This window comes from Leucoraja erinacea, chromosome 23, assembly GCF_028641065.1.
Source record: "Leucoraja erinacea ecotype New England chromosome 23, Leri_hhj_1, whole genome shotgun sequence".
Lineage (NCBI taxonomy): Eukaryota > Metazoa > Chordata > Chondrichthyes > Rajiformes > Rajidae > Leucoraja > Leucoraja erinaceus.
In genome coordinates this window covers 8,848,768-8,873,074 of record NC_073399.1, presented here as the reverse complement: position 1 = coordinate 8,873,074, position 24,307 = coordinate 8,848,768, and the positions used below count along the sequence as shown (strand labels likewise).

General features: G+C 50.2%; 1 protein-coding gene across 2 annotated transcripts in view; it reads left to right on the top strand.

The window, feature by feature from the left end:
- The window catches only part of LOC129708181 (regulator of G-protein signaling 9-like), a 77,931-nt gene extending 53,643 nt beyond the window's left edge, over positions 1-24,288 (top strand). The window contains exons 4-17 of one of the 2 annotated variants that reach the window (XM_055653796.1): positions 644-750; positions 1,932-1,983; positions 3,468-3,526; positions 5,237-5,313; positions 6,547-6,628; positions 7,608-7,670; positions 14,477-14,506; positions 15,436-15,497; positions 16,955-17,068; positions 17,752-17,867; positions 19,098-19,185; positions 21,591-21,729; positions 22,837-22,922; positions 24,088-24,288. In XM_055653796.1, the coding sequence (XP_055509771.1) occupies positions 644-750; positions 1,932-1,983; positions 3,468-3,526; positions 5,237-5,313; positions 6,547-6,628; positions 7,608-7,670; positions 14,477-14,506; positions 15,436-15,497; positions 16,955-17,068; positions 17,752-17,867; positions 19,098-19,185; positions 21,591-21,729; positions 22,837-22,922; positions 24,088-24,283 (1,271 nt within the window). In that variant the 3' untranslated portion in view covers positions 24,284-24,288. Of the gene's footprint in view, positions 1-643; positions 751-1,931; positions 1,984-3,467; positions 3,527-5,236; positions 5,314-6,546; positions 6,629-7,607; positions 7,671-14,476; positions 14,507-15,435; positions 15,498-16,954; positions 17,069-17,751; positions 17,868-19,097; positions 19,186-21,590; positions 21,730-22,836; positions 23,228-24,087 lie in introns of those variants that run through there. The other variant, XM_055653795.1, reaches the window with a different exon arrangement.
- The last annotated feature ends 19 nt before the right edge of the window (positions 24,289-24,307 follow it).

The window sequence follows — 24,307 nt, the reverse complement described above, 5'->3', positions numbered from 1 at the left end:
TCCCAACACCCACCCTGGACTACTTCCTCCTTGGTCACGCTAGAGGCAGGAAACGTGTTCCCGATGTTGGGGGAGTCCAGAGCCAGGGGTCACACAGTTTAAGAATAAGGGGTAGGCCATTTAGAACGGAGATGAGAAAATACTTTTTCACCCAGAGAGTTGTGAAACTGTGGAATTCTCTGCCTCAGAAGGTGGTGGAAGCCAATTCTCTGGATGCTTTCAAGAGAGAGTTGGATTGAGATCTTAAAGATAGCGGAGTCAGGGGATATGGGGAGAAGGCAGGAACGGGGTACTGATTGTGGATGACCAGCCATGATCACAGTGAATGGCGGTGCTGGCTCGAAGGGCCGAATAGCCAACTCCTGCACCTATTGTCTATTGTCCAGCGATCACCCTATGTCATGGGGTAGACTGAACCCCCCCCCCCCCCCCCCCACCCCGCCCACCCCCCACCGATCTTTGCACGTCCCCAATCCTTTCCAATCGACACTTTCATTTCATGTTTTGTTTACCTCTTGTTTCATGACTGTTGGTAGTTCAGTGTCCCCCCCCTGGGATGAATAAAGTTCTATCGTATCGTAATGCTGCTCGTGTGTCTCCACTGAAGCCGACTGTTGTGTGTGTTTGAATTGTTCTTTGTTAGAAGGAACCTTGCTGGGAAATCTACTCGTGAAGCTTGGCTACATCTACCCATTACAAGAGCCCAAGAACCTGTCCCTGAAGCCGGACAGCAGTCTGTACAGGTTCCAGGTGAGCAAGCCCGTGAGTGAGAATGAAGCGGGGACCTGCTGAGGACCAGTCCGAGTGTGGATGGCTCCATGCCCTCTCACCCCATCGACCCGGCCCTCTGCTGCCTTCTAAAGCTTCTCAACCAAAGATCCTACCGTGAGCAAGATAGATCACTCGACGAAAAAGACGTAGTACGGTCATGGGCAGATTCATGGGTCATTTTTCGGCCCCATTTCCGTAACCGGCTTCCCAAGCTTTCCGTAACCAAAGATCCCACAGGATAATAGTGCGGAGACGGAAGCCGGTTACGGAAACATCCTCGTAAAATAAAAGTTATGTGGTAAAATTCTTCTCATTTTCAGAATTTTAATTTATTAACACAAACTGTTCCCCCACAACGTTGATTACACTGTGGGTCGGGTCGGGTCGGGTCCTGTTACTGAAATGGATGAAAAAAAGGCCCACGTTCTGTTCGGTTGAGTACTACACGTCAGCCCATTCATCGCATTTAGCAGGAGTGGTCTACCTTGATCCGCTATAGGATCTTTGTTCTCAACAGTGAACGCCTCCAGGTTCCTCTGCTCCTGCACCCCAATGTGGTTCTTCCCCCCCAAATACTTAGTCCCAAATCCAGGTGGAACCTGATTGGGGTTTTGGGGTTTCAACCGGGGTTTTGGGGTTTCGACCGGTTTAAATGTCACAGAGCCCCAGAGAAAGGAATTTGGCAACAAAACCTGATGTTCACCACTCAGACAACTCCAGCGCACTGTGCTCCAACTGCAAGATCGACTGTGGTTACTCACTTAGACCACATCTCTGTGGTTACCATCAGTGCAATGCCTTTAACCGGGTGACATTTCTCAAAGCCACTATGGTACCATTTGCCCCCGAGCCTCATCAGGAGACATTGATTGAAAGATACAGCACGGAAACAGGATATTCGGCCCGCCGAGTTGTAATGGTTATATGGGTTGTCACCTCTCACGCTCCGTATACACGTGGAACATGGTCTCTTCCTCGCCACACAAGTGGAAGAGAGACACTGGGAGCCAGTGCAGGGGAGTGGGGGTACAGGTAGCTGGACTGTCTCAGGTGTGTGCAGGCAGCGGCCACCTCCGTGAGCATCTCTTGTTGTGTTTGGGCTGTAACCCACCTCGCCGTCACCTGTGTGTTATTTCCTGGCATCTCTTCTCCCTTCTCAGACTCCGTACTTCTGGCCCAGTCAGGAATGGCCCGCCGAGGACACAGACTACGGTGAGTTGCTTCAACCCCCAACCCAACCTGAAGCTCAGAAGGTCATACGTGATGGGAGTAGAATTAGGCCATTCGGCCCATCAAGTCTACTCCGCCATTCAATCATGGCTGATCTATCTCTCCCTCCTAACCCCATTCTCCTGCCTTCTCCCCATAACCTCTGACACCCGCACCAATCAAGAATACATCTATCTCTGCCGTAAACCCTTCTCCTTCCCATTCACATCAGCTCCCCAACAACAATGGGGGATAGGCCAGGACAGCACAAGAACAGGCCCTTCGGCCCATAGCGTCTGTGCCGAACATGATGCCCAGTTTAAACTAATCATCTCTTCCTGCAAGTGACCCCACCATTCCCTGCATGTTCATGTGCTTCTGCAAAAGCATCTTGAACGCCTCTGTTGTATCTGCCTCCACCACCCCCCCTGGCAGCGTGTTCACGCAGCCATCATTCTCTGTTCAAAGAGACTGCCCCGCACATCTCCTGTAAACTTTGCCCCTCTCACCTTAAAGCTACGTCCTCTAGTCCACCTGAGCGCATAATTTTCACCTGAGAAAAGGTTCTGACTATTTACCGTATCGATAGGGCCGCCAACTGTCCCGTATTAGCCGGGACATCCTTTATATATTGGGCTAAATTAGTTTGCCCCGTACGGTACTGGCCTTGTCCCGTATTTGACCGCTACCCCTCGGGTCGAGGGGACTGTCGGGTCGGAGCGCCACGTCCGGCCCCGACTCACCCACCCCCTCCCCTGCCCCGACGTAGTGCAGCCCATGGAGTGCAGCAGCAGCACCTCGTCAGTGGCCCCGTCGGTCGGCAGCCCGGCCAGCTGTACGACCTTTGGGCCTTCTCTTACCCCCGACACCACCACCCCTCGTTCTCATGGCCGATCATCGGTTCACGAGTTGGATGCGGCACCGGACTTTGAGGGTACAAGGCACAGTGAGATTCTTTGCCTGCGTACCCAAAGTATACAAATGGTCATCACAGATTCCATGGAGCACAGGAGGATGAGGGGAGATCTTATAGAGGTGTACAAAATCATGAGTGGAATAGATTGGGTAGATTCACAGAGTCTCTTGCCCAGAGTAGGGGAATCAAGGACCAGAGGACATAGGTTCAAGGTGAAGGGGAAAAGATTTAATAGGAATCTGAGGGGTAACTTTTTCACAGAAAGGGTGGTGGGTGTATAGAACAAGTGGCCAGAGAAGGAGGTTGAGGCTGGGACTATCCCATTGTTTAAGAAACAGTTAGACATGTACATGGATAGGACAGGTTTGGAGGGATATGGACCAAGCGAAGGCAATAGACAATAGGTGCATTAGACAGAAAGACTTGTAGTTTCTGTAGAATGTCAAGAGACCACGGGATGTCCCAGAGACATCTACACCCAATGACAAGAGATCGCTACGGAGACATGAGGAAACTGGCCTCCTCTCTCTTTGAAATTCTTCATTGACCAACGATTGTTTTTGTTCAACAGCTATCTATTTGGCAAAGAAAAATATCCGTAAAAAAGGTGTGATGGAGGAATACGAGAAGGTAAGAACTGTGGGTGAGCGAGTGGAGAGATGAACGGTTTCTGTGAACTGCCACCAAACTCCTCTGCAACTGCGGAGGGCTTGGGGAGGCCCTGACCACGGGGAACAGTGGAGGAAGAAGACTGACTTTGGTGCCTTCCCACACAGTGGGAAACTTTGATTCTGCTGTGTGGGGATGTTTTGTGTTAAATTCTATAGTGTGTTGAGTCCTGTTTATTTTTATTGTATGGCTGTATGGGAATTCATTTCACTGTGCCATCTGGCACATGTGACAATTAAATCTATCTTGAATCTTGAATCTCTTTCCCAATTCTGGTCATCAATGTGCTTTAATGAGATGAGGGAAAATCTTTTTCACCCAGTGAGTTGTAAATCTGTGGAATTTTCTGCCACAGAAGGCAGCGGAGGCCAATTCACTGGATGTTTTCAATCGAGAGTTAGATTTAGCTCTTAGGGCTAACGGAATCAAGGGATATGGGGAGAAAGCAGGAACGGGGTACTGATTTTGGATGATCAACCATGATCATATTGAATGGCGGTGTTGGCTCGAAGGGCCGTATGGCCTACTCCTGCACCTATTGTCTATGTTTCTAGGTTTCTATAAGAGAGGGTGTTTCTTGAGCAGGTTAACATGACATCCTATAAGCCTCGTCCACTGTCTCCGAGACCCCATGTCCCACTGACCCACACCAGTGGAGATAGTTATAGCTACCTATAGCGGTCTGAAGAAGGATCTCGACCCGAAACGTCACCTATTTCTTTTCTCCAGAGATGCTGCCTGACCCGCTGAGTTACTCCAGCATTTTGTGTCCATCTTCTGAATAACTGAAAACAGTGAAAGCAACATTCACTGAGACTGTATGAACTTGTGCTAGGAATCCCGCCTTCCACCAGCATCTCCAGATGAACAAGAATCGCCCCTTAGCTCAACATAAGAGTTTGCCTGTGAACGCTGGTGGTGAGCGTGGTGGTAGCAGTTAGAAAAAAAACTTGCGGCCAGCAGCAAAGATCCTATAGCAAGCAAGGTAGTCCACTCGACGAAAAAGACGTAGTACGTTCATGGGCAGATTCATGGGTAATTTAAGGCCCAATTTCCGTAACCGGCTTCCGTCTCTGCACCAGAGATCCCACAGGATAATAGTGCGGAGACAGAAGCCGGTTACGGAAACATCCTCGTAAAAATAAAAGTTATTTGGTAAAAATCTTCTCCTCATTTTCAGAATTTTAATTTATTAACACAAACTGTTCCCCCACAATGTTGATTACACTGCGAGTCGGGTCGGGTCCGGTCCGGTTACGGAAATGGATGAAAAAAAAAGGCCCACGTTCCGTTCCGTTGCGTACTACACATCAGCCCATTGCATTTAGCAGGCGTGGTCTATCTTGCTCCTCTAAAGGATCCCTGGCCAGCAGTGGCCACAATATCCCCATCATGTGACACTTTGAGAGATGGTCTCACACATATCTGTAAGGTGCTGCTCCCTGCACATGTGTAGGAAGGAACTGCAACCGAAGATAGACACACACACATAAAACAAACCAAAGACTAGTAAAACATACTGCTAACACATACTAAAAATAACGAAAAAGAAGAAAGGACAGGCAGACTGTTGGCGAGGCAGCCGCTGCTGTTGGCGCCACCTGGTGGACTGTTCCTTGAGATTGAAGACTCATGGCTTTAGCTTTTCTTTGTTGTGTCTTTCTTTTCAAGGAAAACTACAACCTCCTGAACAAGAAGGTCAATCACAAGTGGGATTTTATCATCATGCAAGCCAAGGAACAGTACAGGTAGGTCACTGCCCCATTGCATTGGACACCTGACTGACTGCAGACTTTAGATACACAGCACGTTAACAGGCCCTTCGGCCCACCGAGTCTGTGCCAACCAGCGATCACCCCGCCCGCACACTATCATTATCCCGCACACACCAGGGACAATTTACAATTTTTACCAAAGCCAATTAACCTACAAACCTGCAGGTCCTTGGAGAGTGGGAGGAAACTGGAGCACTCGGAGAAAACCCACGCGAGTCACGGGGAGAACATGCAAACTCCGCACAGACAGCACCCGTATTCAGGATTGAACCCGGGTCTCGCAACTCTGCCGCAGCACCACCGTGCCGCCCCAACTGCATGGACAGCCCATTGGTTGCACTCCAGCTCCCTGCACTAGGAGCAGTAGCAGGCTGTTCGGCCCCTCGTGCTGCTGGTTCATTCAATAATAAGATGGCTGACCACTGGCCGACATGACTTGATTCCCTCAATGTCCATCAATCCCTGACCTGAATGTCCTCAGCACCCGAGCCTCCAAGTACAGGCCCTTTGTGTGGAGAGATACAGAGGTCCACTCACGGCCTGGTCACGGGTGTGACGTGAGGGTCTCCACTCACCCATCCTCCCCAGTAATGTACTCCTGCTCACTTCCCAGTGATGCAGACATATTCATTCATCCACCCAGGAAGTAAATAAGTAAGGAAGTTTATTGGCCAAGTATTCACATACAAGGAATTTGCCTCGGTGCTCCGCCCACAAGTAACAGCATGAAATACAGTGACAGTTACGAATGACTCAGAAAACACTAAACATTAATAATAATAAAACATTCATGATAAAACAGCATTGATCAAGCATGTGAACCAGCAAAATACCAGATCAAAGACAGGCTACTCGTGGATAAAAACTGTTTTTATGTCTGGCTGTGGCAGCTTTGACAAACCGGAGTCGCCTAATGCATCACTGCCCACCCCCTCCGAGTGATGCATTCCTCCCTATCCTCCCCAGTAATGCATCCCTACAGTGCAACCTTCCTCTAGCAATGCAGCCCTGCCGACTCCACAGGAATGCACCCCATTATTGCAGCTATGTTCACCCCACAGTAATGCATCACTGCCCACCCTCCCAGTAAAGCAGTTCCCTCCCACCCCACATAATGCAGCCTAGTGTAGCTCGGTGCAGAGTCAGGCTGCCAGGTTGTACAGTGCAGTCACTCAGTAACACAGAGCTTCCTCTCTTCTTGCCTAGGGCAGGCAAGGAACGCAAGAAAGCGGACAGGTTTGTCCTGGATTGCCAGGAGAGGGCATATTGGCTGGTGCACAGGCCAGAGGTGAGTACCGATTCCAACTGTCCCGTATTAGCCAGGTCATCCCGTATATTGGGCTAAATTGGTTTGTCCCGTACGGTATCGCCCTTGTCCCGTATTTGACTGCAACCACTCGGGTCGAAGGGACTGTCGGGTGGGAGCGCCGCGTCCTGCCCCGCCTCACCCGTCCCGATGTAGTGCAGCTCATGGAGTGCAGCAGCAGCAGCGCCTCGCCCGTGGCCCCATCGGTCGGGAGCCCGGCCAGCTGTCCGACCTTCAGACCTTCGCTTACCGCCGACACCACCCTCCTTCTCGTGGCCGATCATCGGTTGAACGTCAATGAATTGCTGTCGGGAATTTGTCCCTTATTTGGGAGTGAGAAAGTTGGCAACCCCTAGCCATGCCCCTAATACCAACACGGGCATTACCCCGACTGAAGGGCAATGTCCGAACAGACAAGCAGGACCCTTGTTGCAGGCAGCAGCTGATCCGTGCACAGCAGACATAGAATGGCGGTGCTACCTCGATGGGCCGAATGGCCTATTCCTGCACCTATTGTCTATTATCTATTGTCAAACTACCCTTTGCAATAACAGGATAGTATTGGTATTGTTAACAGGCTCCAAGCTGTCATATAAAACTACCCAGGTAAAAACACCCACACATGATTAGGATGAGACTGCTCATGAACGCAACAGGCAGCGCAAAGAGAATGGAAATAAGGTGCAGAAAGAAAGTGCAGATTCAAAAAAGTGCAGCGAGATAGATTGGAAGATTTCTTGCGGCAGAGCAGAGGCCAAACCAACTTGAGGTGCATCCTGATAGGGTGCTTTCTACGGTGCATCTGTAGACATTGGTAAGAGGCATTGGAGACATTCCTTCTCTCCAGAGATGCTGCCTGTCCCACTGAGTCACTCCAGCATTTTGAGCTTATGTTCAGTGTAAACCAGCATCTGCAGTTCCTTCCTACGGTTCAAATTAACGTTGCTTCCTTTCCCCGCAGCCGGGCTGTCTGGACGCAATGGACTACGGGATTAATCGCGCCACTGATCCCAACACGAATAAGGTAGAACAGGTGAGGCTGCGACATCTCTCTCATCCCCCACCTCTCCATCAGCTCCCCTCCTTTGGTGTGACGACCCCTCTCCCCCTCTGCAAACACTCTTGTCAAGTTCTTGCTCCCATTGGTATTGGCTCGTTATACAGTGAAATACTTTAGATAGACACAGAACACTGGAGTAACTCAGCGGGACAGGCAGCATCTCTGGAGAGAAGGAATAGGTGACGTTTCGGGTCGAGACCCTTCTTCAGACTTCTTTCATCCCTTCTCTCCGGAGATGTTGCCTGTCCCACTGAGTTACTCCAGCTTTCTGTGTCCCTCTTCGGTTCAAAGCAGCATCTGCAGTTCCTTCCTAAGCCTTTCACTATCCAGTAAGTTTCAATGAGGTCCCTCCCTCATCCTTCTAAACTCCAGCGAGTACAGGTCCTGTGCCGTCAAACGCTCATCGTATGTAAACCCACTCATTCCTGGGACCATTCTCATAAACCTCCTCTGGACCCTCTTCAGAGCCAGCACATCCGTCCTCAGATATGATGCCAATATCTTGTAGTTTTGAGACTGCAGCGCAGATGTTTGACCATCAGCAAGTCGACTTCCAATGGTCCAATGGTGTTTTTATTGTCGTGCGCAAACGCACAGTGAAATTCGTTTCTGACATTCAGTCCAGTCCAGTATTCCCATTCCTAAGCATATCCTCGATTGGCAATGTGTACAGAAATAGTTCTCTGAGCCAGCATGTAAGAGGCCCCAAGCCATTTTAAAAATCCAGTCCTGGCTCTCATTCACGAGTTATAGAAGTAGAGAATCAGGCCATTCGGCCCATCGAGCCAACTCCGCCATTCAATCATGGCAGTTCTCTGCCTCCGAGTCACATTTCCCTGCCTTCTCCCCATAACCAACGAAACCCGTTCTGATCAAGATCCCGATCCAGGAGAGCCCCAGGCTCTGTACATCGCCTTTATTGGAGGCCCTGTTCCCTCTCCTCGCCCGTCCACCTTTGAACGGGGGGGACCTCCCGCAGCTGGGCTTGAGGGCGCGGTGGAGCCAGAACCCGACTCCCTCCCCTCTCCTCCCGGCCTCGCTCCTGGCACGAAATTGTAGCACATTGCAGCACATCAGTTCCATAGACAAGTCCACCATGGGTTAAAGGTGAATCGGACAGTACCCTAGATGATGGAAGGACCATTCAGAAGCCTTGTAATGGAGGGGAAGAAGCTGTTTTAGTTGGAACGTGCAATGGGTTATTCTGCGTTCCCTCGCAATGATTTTGTGGTGTACATTACCCTGTGGCATTGATTTTCACCCAGAGTGTTGTGAATCTGTGGAATTCTCTGCCACAGAAGGCTGTGGAGGCCAATTCACTGGGTGCTTTCAAGATATTGGAGTTAGATATTGCTCTTAGGGCTATGGTATCAAGGGATATGGGGAGAAAACAGGATGGGGCTACTGATTCTGGATGATATATTGAATGACGGTGCTGGCTCGAAGGGCCGAATGGTCCACTCCTGCACCTAGTTTCTATGTTTCTATGAAACCCTTTGTTGTCTTCACAAGATGACGGTTGACCAACCAGGCTCTGGGGGGAAGGGGGGGTCGGTGGGGGAGCCAAGCGATTGGGAAACCCTCTCCTCGGTTGCCAATTCTCAGCTCTCCGCAGAGCTCAGAGACACTGGCTGGGATTGGAGCGTTCTGTCCGCGGGTGTATACACAGCAACAGACTGCCAATAATAACAATGACATCTCATTTTGTTTCTTTTCTTTTGCAGACTCTTCATTCAGCCTCTCCTTCCATTCACACTCCTCCTATCCATTAGTGTGGTCTGTCTCTGTCCAAATCCATGGATCCATCTTCAATCAGACCTAAACTTAGTACTTTAATGTTTGCCCCCATTTTATCCCACCGGTCCCTGCCCCCATCTCCACCCCATTCTAACCATCCTGTTATTAGGCGGCACAGAGATAAGGAGGTGTAAGGTGTGAAAACAGGACAAGGAGAATAGAGATCAAGGGAGATGTAGAATAGATCGCTGTTCACTGGGAGAACGTCGCAACAAAGCAAACAGATAGAATGTAGTCGGAGACAGTAAGGCTGGTCGGAGTTCTGGAAAGGCGGGAAGGCACGGAGAGAGAGGGAAAGCAAGGGTTACTTGACATCACTGTCATCGTCCATCCTGAAGCTTCTGCCGACAATCAGTGGGAGCCATCACTTGTTGCAATAGATGATGGTGGTGGCAGAATTAGCTCGGGATACTTTCAGTTTCCAGCCCTGTGATAGGCGTGGTGCCTATCTATCCATTACATCCACAGATGCTGCCTGACCACCGAGTTACTTCAGCACTGCAGTTCCTTGTATCTCAGGGTCTCAATTGCAGTCTCCCCCCCCCCCCCCCCCCCCCTTCTGCCCCCCCCCCCCTCCCCCTGGGCAGTCACGGTGACACAGCGGTAGAGTTGCTGCCTTACAGCAAAAATGCTGCGCTGGAGACCCGGGTTCGATCCCGACTACGGGTGCTGTCTGTATGGAGTTTGCACGTTCTCCCCGTGACCTGCGTGGGTTTTCTCCGAGATCTTCGGTTTCCTCCCGCACTCCAAAGTTTGTAGGTTAATTGGCTTGATAAAAATGTAAAATTGTCCAAGTTGGCGATATGCAGAGCACTGCCCTGCCGACTACAACATTCAGAAGGTTCATTGATCAGACACATTCTCTCCCTCCCCATCACTGCCTCCCCCCTCCTCGGCACAAACACGACCTCTCCCTCCCTCCCTCCACCTACTGCATGATGTGAACCTCTGATACGGAGAGGACTGGACCTACTTGACCAGCTCCTCTTTGACAAACAGTCTGCTGGCTCAGTCCGGCCAAGCTGTTGCCATTGCCCCAGCCGGAAGTGAACCCCTTGAAGCTGACCACGGAAAACAAAAGATAAACGTAAGGTTTGAAATTTGACCCATGGAGAAGCAGAGGAAGCAGGAAACACTCAGCGGGTCAGTCAGCACCTGTGGAGAGAGGAACAGAGTCAACGTTTCCGGTCGGTGACTTTGCATCGAAATACCCCTTTCATAAGGTCATAAGTGATAGGAGCGGAATTAAGCCATTCGGCCCATCAAGTACTACACCGCCATTTAATCATGGCTGATCTATCTCTCCCTCCTAACCCCATACTCCTGCCTTCTCCCCATAACCTCTGGCACCCGTACTAATCAAGAATCTACCCATCTCTGCCTCAATAATATCCACTGACTTGGCCTCCACAGCCTTCTGCAGCAATGAATCCCACAGATTCACCACCCTCTAAAGAAATTTCTCCTCATCTCCTTCCTAAAATAACGTCCTTTAATTCTGAAGCTGTGACCTCTGGTCCTAGACTCTCCACGAGTTGGAAACATCCTCTCCACATCCACTCTGTCCGATCGTCCGACCGTTTTAGGTCGATGACTTTTCATCAAACTACCCCCCCCCCCATCCCAGCTCTATCTCCAGCTCGGGCCTCCCAGCCTGTCCACTGTTAATGCTTTCAGTTCCCTGCCTGACTGCGTTCTCCCTCGAAGCCGTCGTGAACTGCTCTGATTCCTCCCTTTGACCCACACGCTCCCACATCATATCTTTGTCCATAAAGTCTTTGAAAATGTGGCTGCGTTTGTTCTATGCATATGTGTATGATCGTGCAGATTGGGAGCCTGCCAAGAGATAGACACACAAAGCTGGAGTAACAGGCAGTATCTCTGGAGGGAAAGCATCCTGAAGAACATCACCCGTTCCTATTCTCCAGAGATGCTGCCTGTCCCGCTGAGTTACTCCGGCTTTTTGTGTCTAGCTTTGGTTGAGACCAGCATCTGCAGTTCCTTCCTGCGCACACGGGGTTAACAAGAGGTTGGACTATCCGCTACGGAGCCCCATCTCCGCACTCTCCGCCCCCTCGCTTAGAAATAATTGTTAGTTGCTGGAAATTAACTTGGCTTCGAGCCGTGACTCATTTAAATAGTTGGAAGGCGTGAAGAATAATGACCAGTTTGTGGCAGAGGATTTTCATATATAACGATTTAGCAAGTCTCTGGAAGAGAGGAAGGCTTCCAGAATCTGCAGCTGGTTGGCGTGGAAACAGGCCCTTCGGCCCAACTTGCCCACACCAACCAACATGTCCCATCTACACCAGTCGCACTTGCCTGCTTTTGGCCTATATCCCCCTAAACCTGTCCTATCCATGCACCTGTCTATTTGTTTCATCAACGTTATGATAGTCCCAGCCTCAACCACCTCCTCCGGTAGCTTGCTATTCACTGGAATTTAAAAGGATGAGAGGGAATCTTATGGAAACATATAAAATTCTTAAAGGATTGGACAGGCTAGAGCAGGAAAAATGTTCCCGATGTTGGGGGAGTCCAGAACCGGGGTCACAGTTTAAGAATAAGGGGTAGGCCATTTAGGACTGAGATGAGGAAACATTTGTTCGCCCAGAGAGTTGTGAATCTGTGGAATTCTCTGCCACAGAAAGCAGTGGTGGCCAATTCACTGGATGTTTTTCAAGACAGTTAGATTTAGCTGTTAGGGCTAAAGGAATCAATGAAAATGGGGAAGAAGCAAGGACGTGGCACTGATTTTCGATGATCAGCCATGATCATATTGAATGGCGGTGCTGGCTCGAAGGGCCAAAGGGCCTACTCCTGCACCTATTTTTCTATTTCAATGTTTCTTTCTCTGTTCCATACACCCACCAGTCTTTGCGTGAAAAAGTTACCCCTCAGATTAGCGTAGAGCGCACAAGTGTGAAACCTGGGATTTGATGGCAAGTCAAAGCCTGGTCATTAGGCCTGAAGCCATTGGAAGCGGTTGCTAAGGTGATATGTGGAGGGGTAGTTGTAGCATGCTCTTGTGGTAAACACCTTCCACGATTGCCCTTCATCCCACTGTGTTCACTTCCAGGCACCGTGTTAGAGGGAAGATGTTGTTAATTTGGAGACGAGTTACAACGATATTGTCCGGGCTCGAGGGTCTGAGCTGTAGAGAGAGAGGTTGAGCTGGCTGGGTGTCATTGGGTTGTGGGGAAAAGGCAAGAGGATTAGGTTTGGAGGGAGAGATAGATCAGCCTTCATATTCCCCCTATCACGTGATTTTTTTACTCTATACCCTGGAGCGCTAGTGGATGAGGGCTAATTGTACAAAGGTGTACAAAATCATGAGAAGAATAGATCGGGTAGACTCCCAGAGTGTGAGGAATCGAGAACCAGAGGACATAGGTTTACGATGAAGGGGGAAAGGTTTGACAGGAACTGAGGGATAACTTTTTCACGCAAAGGCTGGAACGAGCTGCCGGAGGAGGTAGTTGATGCAGGGACTATCGCAATGTTGAAGAAACAACTAGACAGGTACATGGATAGGGCCGGTTTACAGGGATATGGGCCAAACACAGACAGGTGGGAGTAGTGTAGATGGGACATGTTGGTTGGTGTGGGCAAGCTGGGCTGAAGGGCCTATTTCCACGCTGTATCACTCTAGGACACCAGCAGGTGGCAGAGTAGGCAGAGCAAAGGTACAACACAAAGTGCTGGAGTAACTCAGTGGGTCAGGCAGCATCAGTGGAGGGAGTGGACAGATGAATTTGCTGGCCTAGACCCAGATACAGCCTGATTATAGTAAGGGGGAAGAAAGCTGGAAAACATGTGGGGCCAGGACAAAGCCTGGCAAGTGATAGGTAGACAAAATGCTGGAGTAACTCTGCAGAACTGGCAGCATCTCTGGAGAGAAGGAATGGGCGACGTTTCGGGTCGAGACCCCTCTTCAGACAAGTGATAGGTGGGTACAGGAGAGGGGGGGGGGGGGGAGTTCTAGGTTGGCAGATGGATGGAGTGACCAAAGGTTGAAACGTGAAAAGGAGACGAAAGGATGTCAGATAAGGAGAGAAATGAAGTGAAATGTAAAGCCGGAGGGGAGGAATATTGGTGGAGGGGACAGGGGGGGGGGGGGGGGGGGGGGGGGGGGGGGGGGGGGGGGGGGGGGGGGGGGGAGAGGGGGAAAATTATATCCAGGTGTCAGGGGTTATGGGGAGAAGGCAGCAGAATGGGGTTAGGAGGGAGAGATAGATCAGCCATGATTGAATGGCGGAGTAGACTTGATGGGCCAAATGGCCTAATTCTGCTCCTAGCCCTTATGAAAAAGGGGCTGGATAGTGGGATAAATGGGTGCACACCTATCTGCCAATAAAATCCCTCCTTCACCTCTATCCAGCTATCATTCGCTCGGTTTTGTTCGACCACCCACTTCTCTTCCAGCTTCCCCCCCCCCCCCCCCCCGCAATCAGTCTGAAGAAGGGTCTCGACATGAAACGTCACCCGTGCATTCATTCCACAAATGCTGCTTGACCCGCTGAGTTCCTCCAGCACTTTGCGTTTTACTCAAGATTGCAGCATCTGCAGTTCCTTGTGTCGCCGTTGTAGAGCAAAGGCTTGGATGCAAATTTCCTGGAGGTATTTCCAGCTGGTCTGTGCCAAAGGACCCATTTCGGTGCTGCATCACTAACATGCTTCAGGCTAGGTCCCCGTTCATCAGTCAATGAAAGTAAGCATGCAGATACAGCAGGCAGTGAAGAAAGCAAATGGCATGTTGGCCTTCATAACAAGAGGAGTTGGGTATTGGAGCAAAGAGGTCCTGCTGCAGTTGTATAGAGCCCTAGTGAGACCACACCTGGAGTATTGTTTGCAGTTTTGGTCTCCTAATTTGAGGAAGGACGTGCTTGCTATTGAGGGAGTGCATGGACTGTGTGTGAAGATGTTTCTGTGTTAGATTCCTACTAATTACTTCACTCTTCTTTTTCCACCAGAGAAAGACCCATGATTTTCACAGGAGAGAGGTGAGTACTGTGCTTTGTATGCTCATCTTGTATGTGTGTTGCAGGTTTTGTATCTTCCTCAAAATGCTACGCGCTAGCGCTTTCATTTTTACATATTCTGACACATTTTTGCCCTCCACACCGTAATCAGGTTTACAAGATTTGATGCTATATTTCACAAGTTATTGATGATTAAAGCTTTAAAAAAAGCCAACTTTAACATGATTTTACTGTTAAAATCCTTCCTGCCAGCTTCCATCACACTTTGATACAAAGTTGCAAGACAGGAACACTCTGAACTTTTCACCTCAATGGGATATCACAGCAAGTGCTTCAACAGGAGGGGGAGGGCGAATTGGTATTGTAATTGGAACTGCTGCGGCAGGCAGGGGAAGTGCAATTGGAATTTTATTTTAAGTCCCGTGCTGGGGGAGGCAGGGGAGTGCTGGAATCTTACATTCGGGAACAGGTTGAGTTTGCGGGACCACACCTCCCGTGGGGGCTACGGGTTAGTGGTGCAATATTGCTTTGGGGAATGGGTTGCGTTGTTGGACCAGGCCTCCCGTGTGACAAGGACCCAAAGGGTCCCCACTTGGTCATCTTTAAATTCCAAAAGAAACAGAGAGAAACGCTTCTTTTTAAACGTCGAAGCATCAAATACTGCTTGTGGGATATATCATATGATACGATATGATAGAACTTTATTCATCCCCAGAGGGAAATTGTTAGTGATTTATACAATTAAGGGTGGCGTTTAGTTTAGTTTACTTTAGTTTAGTTCATTCCGGTGGTGCCGAGATTGTAATGTCCGGACTGTGAGTGAAACGGCTCGCAGTTGTCTGTTTAACACCCTGCGCCTGTAGAATCAGTGAAACATTCCTCGGATCACCTTCTTCATGTTACAGAGTGTCGTTGTTCACTCTACTGACCGTGTCTCTCCTCCTTGTTAGATCCTCTACTATCAACAAGCCCTGGTGAGGTCCAGAGTGAAGTCCTCGGTGTCATTAGGAGGGTGAGTAACCCCGCGACATGTCGACACATGACGCCTGTCTGGTCAGGAGTAGTCACCCAAAGAATCATACCTTTTTCTGGTCGACACTGGATTTTCGGCCACCTGCTGCCACTATGACGGGTGCCGGCAAGTTGCCGAAAAAATTGCGTAAGTGGGACAGGCCCTATAGGATGCTGCTGTTTATCGTAGACTGGGCTGCAGCTCATGCATTTGTGGGTCTGCAGATGAGTTTTAAACAATGCAGCGCCAACACGATCGGCTGTGAGTTATAAGGAGACACTGGATAGGCTGAGCCGGTTTTCCCTGGGGTGACGCAGGCCGAGGGATGACATGTAGAGGTTTATAAAATTATAAGAGGGGCGTTTAGTTTAAATACACAGAGCGGAAACAGGCCCTTCAGCCCACTGAGTCTGCGCCGACCAGCGATCCCCGCACATTAACACTATCCCACACACACCAGGGACAATGTCCACCACAGGGGTAAAGGTGAATCGAACAGTACCCTAGATGATGGAAGGACCATTCAGAAGCCTAGTAATGGAGAGGAAGAAGCTGTTTTAGTTGGAAAGTGCAATGGGTTCTTCTCCATTCCCCTCGCAATGATTTTGTGGTCTACATTGTGCAGTGGCACTGATTTTCACCCAGAGAGTTGTGAATCTGTGGAATTCTCTGCCACAGAAGACAGTGGAGGCCAATTCACTGGGTGTTTTCAAGAGAGCATTAGATATAGCTCTAAGGGCTAACGGGAATCAAGGGATATGGGGAGAAGCAGGAGCGGGGTACAGATTTTGGATGATCAGCCATGTTCATATTGAGTGGCAGTGCTGGCTAGAAGGGCTGAATGTATTTCTATGTATAGGGCTCTGGTAAGACTACATCTGGAGTATTGTGTACAGTTTTGGCCTCCTAATTTGAGGAAGGACATCCTTGAGATTGAGGCAGTGCAGCGTAGGTTCACGAGATTGATCCCTGGGATAGCGGGACTGTCACATGAGGAAAGATTGAAAAGACTATGCTTGTATTCACTGGAGTTTAGAAGGATGAGGGGGTATCTTATAGAAACATATAAAATTGTAAAAGGACTGGACAAGCTAGGTGCAGGAAAAATGTTCCCAATGTTGGGCGAATCCAGAACCAGGGGCCACAGTCTTAGAATAAAGGGAGGCCATTTACGACTGAGGTGAGAAAAAAACTTTTTCACCCAGAGAGTTGTGACTTTGTAGAATTCCCTGCCAATGAGGGCAGTGGAGGCCAAATCAGTGGATGGATTTAAGAGAGAGTTAGATAGAGCTGGTGGAATCAAGGGATCTGGGGAGAAGGCAGGCACGGGTTATTGATTGGGGACGATCAGCCATGATCAAATGAATGACGGTGCTGGCTCGAAGGGCTGAATGGCCTCCTCCTGCACCTATTCTCTATGTTTCTATTAATGCTATCCCTTGTACCTGTTCCATCAGGGTTCTGAAATACTGTGAGCAGTATTTCACCCACGACCCTATCATGTCAGGCTGCCTGCCCAATAACCCTTGGATTACCGATGACACAACGCTTTGGGAACTCAATGCTCCAATGTAAGTAAGAAAAAACTGCAGATGCTGGTTTAAATTGAAGGTAGACACAAAATGCCGGAGTAACTCTGCGGGACAGGCAGCATCTCTGGAGAGAAGGAATGGGTGACGTTTCGGGTTGCGACCCTTCTTCAGACTGATGTCAGGGAAGAGGGAGATACAGAGATAAGGAAGTGCAAGGTGGGAAAACAGGACAAAGGGGATAGGGATCAGGGACAATGTAGAATAGATTGTCGTTATCTGGGGGAAGGTGACAACAAAGCAAACAGAGATAAAATACATTCAGAGACAGTCGGAGAACTGGGAAAGGGGAGGGATGGGGAGAGAGGGAAAGCAAGGGTTACTTGAAGTTAGAGAAGTCAATATTCATACCGCTGGGGTGTAAGCTGCCCAAGCAAAATATGAGGTGCTGTTCCTCCAATTTGCGCTGGGCCTCACTCTGACAATGGAGGAGGCCCAGGACAGAAAGGTCAGTGTGGGAATGGGAGGGTAGTTAAAGTGTTTGGCAACGGGGAGAACAGATAGGTTTAGGCAGACTGAGCGGAGGCGTTCAGCGAAACGATGGCCGAGTCTGTGCTTGGTATAACTTTCCTTTAGTTGGAGGTCAGCAAGGGATGGGCTTCTGGCCCAGCGGCGAGTGCCATGCTCTTACTATCTTATAACCAGCCTGTCCTTGGTCACTGCAGGGTGGACAGCCCGACCAAGCTGCGGGTGGAGCGCTGGACATTCGGCTTTGCCGAGCTGATGAGAGATCCCATGGGACGCCTGAACTTCGAGCTCTTCCTGAAGAAGGAATTCAGTGGTATGTGTGTCATAAGGTCATAAGTGATACGAGCAGAATTAGGCCATTCGGCCCATTCCACCATTCAATCGTGGCTGATCTATCTCTCCCTCCTAACCCCATTCTCCGGCCTTCTCCCCATAACCCCTGACACCCGCACTAATCAAGAATCTATCTATGTCAGACTTAAATATATCCACTGACTTGGCCTCCACAGCCTTCTGTGGCAAAGAATTCCACAGATTCACCACCCTGTGACTATAGTTATGTGTGGAGCCAGCCCAGATATTTATAGGCGGGCGAGGGTGTGGGATGCTATGGGAAGCAAGGGGATTTATGTGTGGCTTCAAGTGGTGACTGGTGGTGAGCCTTTGGAGACTGTGGTAGAACAGGTGGTGCAGCGATGGGCTGAATGGCCTCGCTCTGCTCTGTGCTTCTTTACGGGAGCTCTCTGAATTGAACGATGCCGCTATGTGTGTCACAAAATCCTAAACCATGAAGTTAAAGATCACAACTCGTGGACAGCGAGTATCTCAAATCACATGAATTCTGTAAGGACAAATTTCTATTTACTGCCAGAATGCAGCTTGATTTCGTCTAAGCTGCTAATTTGTTGTCATAGAGTGATGATACAGGTTGGAAACAGGCCCTTCGGCCCAACTCACCCATACCGGCCAACATGTCCCAGCTACCACTAGTCCCACCTACCTGCGCTTGGTCCATATCCCTCCAAACCTATCCTATCCATGTACCTGTCTAACTGTTTCTTAAACATTGGGCTAGTCCCAGCTTCAACTACCTCCTCTGGCAGCTTGATCCACACACCCACCACCCTTTGTGTGAAAAAGTTACCCCTCCGATGCCTATTAAATCTTTTCCCCCTTCACCTTGAACCTATGTCCTCTGGTCCTCGATTCCCCTACTCTGGGCATGAGACTCTGTGTATCTACCCGATCTATTCCTCTCATGATTTTGCACACCTCAACAAGATCACCCCTCATCCTCCTGCGCTCCAAGGAATAGAGACCCAGCCTACTCAACCTCTCCTGAGAGCTCAGACCCTCTAGTCCTAGCAACATCCTCGTAAATCTGCTCTGAACCCTTTCAAGCTTGACAACGTCTTTCCTATAGCATGGTGCCCAGAACTGAACACAATACTCTAAATGATGTTTCACCAACGTCTTATACAACTGCAACATGACCTCCCAACTGTGTGAACCAGTGAACTGATGGGTTTTTTTTACATCATAGTGGAAAACCTGGCTTTCTGGGAAGCTTGTGAAGAATTAAAGTATGGAGATCAGTCAAAGGTCAAGGAGAGAGCAGAGGAGGTTTACAAGTAAGTTGGTGTGACACATCCTTAACACTCGCCCTGTCAATAGATGGTGCCTCTGATTAGCTGGATGTCCCAAGTCGACCCGTATAAAATACACCAACCAATATTTGCTGAGATGGGTGAGGCAGGCTTCACAGTCGCAGCAGGTTGCCGAAACTTTTCAACATGTTGAAAATCCAGCGGCGACCAGAAAAAGGTACGACTCTTTGGGCGACTACAATACAATACAAAACAATACAATACAATTTATTTGTCATTTGAACGTCATTGAGGAGCAAATGTTGTTTCTGCAGCCATACACACAAGAAAGAACCAAGACACAACACAATTTACACAAACATCCACCACAGCGCATCTCCTCCTCGCTGTGATGGAAGGCAAAGACTTATCTCTCCCCTGCACTCCTCGTTCCCCTCCCGATGTCAGAGTCTTGTTGTTGGAGTCCCCGGCGTGCGCTAGCAAAGTCCCACAGCAATTCCAAGCCGCGCCGGGCGATGATGTAAGGCCCTGCTCCAGGTACTCTTCAACCCCGCAACTCGGGCGGGAGAAGTCGCCGTTGCGGAAGCCCTGAAAAGCGGTCTCCCACCAGGGACCCGCGGGCTCCCGGTGTTACTGTCCACCAGACCTGCGGTAAGCCTCCGAATCTCCGGGGTCGGGTCGCAGCAGCGCGCCACCACAGCTCCACCCGATCCGAACTCGGCCAGCTCCGCGATGGTAAGTAGTTCCGCAGCTCCGCGACTGGAGCCCCAGGTCGTTCCGGTTGGAGGCCGCTCCACGGTGCTAGGCCCCAACGACAACGGAGACCCGACAGGGAAAAGGTCAGAGGTTACACAAAAAAGCTGGAGAAACTCAGCGGGTGCAGCAGTATCTATGGAGCGAAGGAAATAGGCAACGTTTCGGGCCGAAATCCTTCTTCAGACTGATCGGGGGTGGGGGTGGGCGGGGACAAGAAAGGAAAAAGGAGGAGGAGCCCGAAGGCTGGGGGATGGGAGGAGACAGCAGGGGGACTGAGGAAGGGGAGGAGACAGCAAGGACTAACAAAATTGGGAGAATTCGATGTTCATGCCCCCAGGATGCAGACTCCCCAAACGGAATATGAGGTGCTGTTCCTCCAATTTCCGGTGCTGCTCGCTGTGGCCATGGAGGAGACCCAGGACAGAGAGGTCGGAGACGGAGTGGGAGGGGGAGTTGAAGTGCTGAGCCACCGGGAGGTCAGCTTGGTTATTGCGGACCGAGCGGAGGTGTTCGACGAAACGATCGCCCAACCTACGCTTGGTCTCACTGATATAGATCTGCTGACATCTAGAGCAGCGGACGCAATAGATGAGGTTGGAAGAGATGCAGGTAAACCTCTGTCGCACCTGGAACGATTGCTTGGGTCCTTGAACGGAGTCGAGGGGGGAGGGACAAGTGTTGCATCTCTTGCTGTTGCAAGGGAAAGTGCCCGGGGGAGGGGGTGGTACGAAAGGGAAGGGAAGAATTGACAAGGGAGTTATGGAGGGAGCGGTCTTTGCGGAAGGCAGATATGGGGGGAGATGGGAAGATGTGGCGAGTGGTAGGGTCACGTTGGAGGTGGCGAAACTGACGGAGGATTACTTTTTGTATGTGACGGCTGGTGGGGTGAAAGGTGAGGACTAGGGGGACTCGGCCCTTGTTGCGAGTGGGGGGATGGGGAGAGAGAGCAGTGTTGCGGGGTATGGAAGAGACCTTGGTGCGAGCCTCATTTATGGTGGAGGAGGGGAACCCCCGTTCCCTGAATAATGAGGACATTTCAGATGTCCTGGTGTGGAACGCCTCATCCGTGGAGCAGATGCGGCGTAGACGGAGGAATTGGGAGTAGGGGATGGAGTCCTTACAGGAAGCAGGGTGGGAAGAAGTGTAGTCCAGGGAAAAGGTCGGGTTCTCCGTGCAGGGGAAAGATTTTAAAAGTTTCCCCACCCCCGCCCCCACCCCCACACAGATACCCACACACATACCCACACACATACACAAAAAAAAAAAACTACATTCAAACGAGACAAAAAATAATAAAAAGACAGACGGACTGCAGAGGCTGCTGCAACGTGAGTCGCGCCGCCCACACGCCCACTACTCATCGCGGTCACGGGGTGACGCCTGTTTGGAGGTGAGTAGTCGCCCAAAGAGTCGTACCTTTTTCTGGTCGCCGCTGGATTTTCATCAAGTTGAAAAATTTCGGCAACCTGCTGCGACTGTGACGGGTGCTGATAAGTCGCGGAATAAATCTCGTAAGTGAGACAGGCCCTGAAGGAGTGGATGAGAAACTGGGATAACATAGAACTAGTATGAAAGGGGTGACCAATGGTTGGCATGGCGGACCAGGGGCCTGTATCACTAAGCCACCCTTTGCTCTCCACCATGTGAAAATACCTTCTCTCTTATGAATTCAGGACCTTCCTGGCACAAGGTGCAAGGCGTTGGATAAATATTGATGGCCAGACGATGGAAATCACCGTGAAGGGTCTGCAGTATCCTCATCGCTACGTGCTGGACGCTGCCCAGACACACATCTACATGCTGATGAAAAAGGTCATCCTTTGCTGATTTCACTGCCTTTCAGTCCCCACCTAGTCCCACCGACTCATTGTCCTTCAGGGCCTGGTCAGCACGAGGTGTGTGTGGGTCCAGTGTCACTTTGTTTCCTCCTCGCACGCTAAACCTGGGAGTAACGTGACAAGGCTAACGGACGAGGAAACAAAAGTTAATAGCTAGTCGTGAGGAGCTGTAGATGCTGGTTTACAGTGAAGATGGACACCCAGTAACTCAGCGGGACAGGCAGAAAAATGGGCAGCGTTTCGGGTCAAGACTGAAGAAGGGTCTCGACCCGAAACCTTTCTCCATTCCCCATTATTATTTACCCATCTTATCGTCTTTAGCCATCTCTCCCTCTCGATCTGTGTTTATATTATTTCCTCTTGCACTGTTTCGCCTCATGCTTTATACATTTTTTCTCTAGTTTGCAAAATCCTCTAGTTTGTAAAAATCTTAGCCAGCTATATTTTCTCCAGAGATGCTGGGATTCACTTGCTGTCTCTCCACATCATACCCACATAACAGCCTGGCTCGCAGAGTTACTCCAGCTTTTTGTATCTATCTGCAGTTCCTTTTTATTGCTGCAAGTCATTTCTTTGGCTCAGCATCACCCCCTTGAGGGCATTCAGGGAAGGACAGTTAAAGTAAAGGAAGGTACTGCAGATGCTGATTTAAATCGAAGATAGACACAAAATGCTACAGTAACTCAGAGGTAGACAAAAGTGCAGGAGAAACTCAGCGGGTGCAGCAGCTTCTAGGACATAGGCAACGTTTCGGGGTGAAACCTTTCTTCAGCACTCAGAGGGACAGGCAGCATCTCTGGGGAAAAGGAATGGGTAAGGTTTCAGCTCGAGACTGTTCTTCAGACTGATGTCAGGGGAGTGGGCGGTGCATAGATAAGGAAGAGCAAGATGTGAAAACAGGACAAAGGGAATGCAGACCTAGGAGAATGTAGAATAGATCGTTGTTAGTTGGGAGAAGGTTATTGGTGACGTTGCCTGGGGCACAGGAATAAAACTCATAATCCCCGCCCCAGCTTTGTCAAGATTCGATTGCAACTCCTGGTTATTCACCACCATGTCTCTTTCTTGATCATTCTGGCAGGACTCGTACCCTCGTTTCCTGAGGTCCCCCATTTACAAGGATCTGCAAAATGTGGCACTGGTTCCCGAAGAGACGAAACAAAAGAGGTGAGTGTTGCATGGTCTCATCTCTCCAGCTGGTTAGGGGAGAGGTGGGGTATAGTGTGACGGCAGAATCCAAGCCGATTCCTTAACAGGGGAGGGAAGTTCAATAGTTATCGCTCAAAGGAGTTGAGGTGCAAACGTGGTTGAGGTAATGCGTCCGTGACGTGGCGGAGATGGGGCTGGTAAAGCTGGAGGGACAGCCCGATTTTCGTGTCCACCTCCATCCCTGGCCCGATCCATCCTCCCCACAGACTCCATCACCCCAGTCCTCTGCTCGCCGGGCTCCACTGGATCATCAGACCAGGCAGCATCTGTGGAGGGAGAGAGGGAAACAAGATTTACAAGTCCCTTCCATCACAACCGCCGAGTCTGAGGAATGGTCATCAATCCAACTGTGCCTCATTCTCTACAGATGCTGCCCAACCTGCAGTGTATATCCAGCATGCCCTGCTTTAAATTCTAGGCTTCCAGCTTCTGCGGGACGTTAATATAATCTGGCATTCTGCAGCTACAAGGAACTGCAGATGCTGGTTTATGTCAAATTAGACAAAAGCTGCTGGAGTAACTCAGCGGGTCAGGGAGCATCTCTGGAGAGAAAGGATGGGTGACGTTTCAGGTTGGGACCCTTCTTCTGAAAAATCATAGAAACATAGAAAATAGGTGCAGGAGGAGGCCATTCGGCCCTTCGAGCCAGCACCGCCATTCATTGTGATCATGGCTGATCGTCCCCAATCAATAACCCGTGCCTGCCTTCTCCCCATATCCCTTGATTCCACCAGCTCCTAGAGCTCTCTCTAACTCTCTCTTAAATCCATCCAGTGATTTGGCCTCCACAACTCTCTGGGTGAAAAAGTTTTTTCTCACCTCACCTTAAATGGCCTCCCCTTTATTCTAAGAAGAGTCCCAACCTGAAACATCACCCATCCTTTCTCTCCAGAGACGCTGCCTGACCAGCTGAGTTACTCCAGCAGCTTTCGTCTAATTTGGGATCATGCTGTGCGTTAGATTGGGGGGGGGGGGGGGGGGGGTGGACTTCCTGGGCATAGAGCTCAGTGGGAGCTGGGGGGGTGGTGGTGGGGATGGGGTGGGTGTGACGCCGGTGGGTTTGATGGCCGCGCTGGTTGCGCTGCATCCTCTCGGCCTCTCAGCGTGCCCGTTGTTTTTGCAGCAACTTCCCCTTCATGCGGCGGCAGAGGCGCTCGAGCCCCAGCCCCGTCATCCTGCGGCAGCTCGAGGAAGAGGCGAGGGCCGCCAGGGCCGCCGGAGCCGGAGCCGGCAAGGCAGTCGACATCACGCAGGTGATGAACAGATTAGAACGCAAGCACCAACTCAAACAGGAGCCCCCCAAAGCCGAGGCTCAGTAACCAACCCCCCCCAGCTCCGCCAGG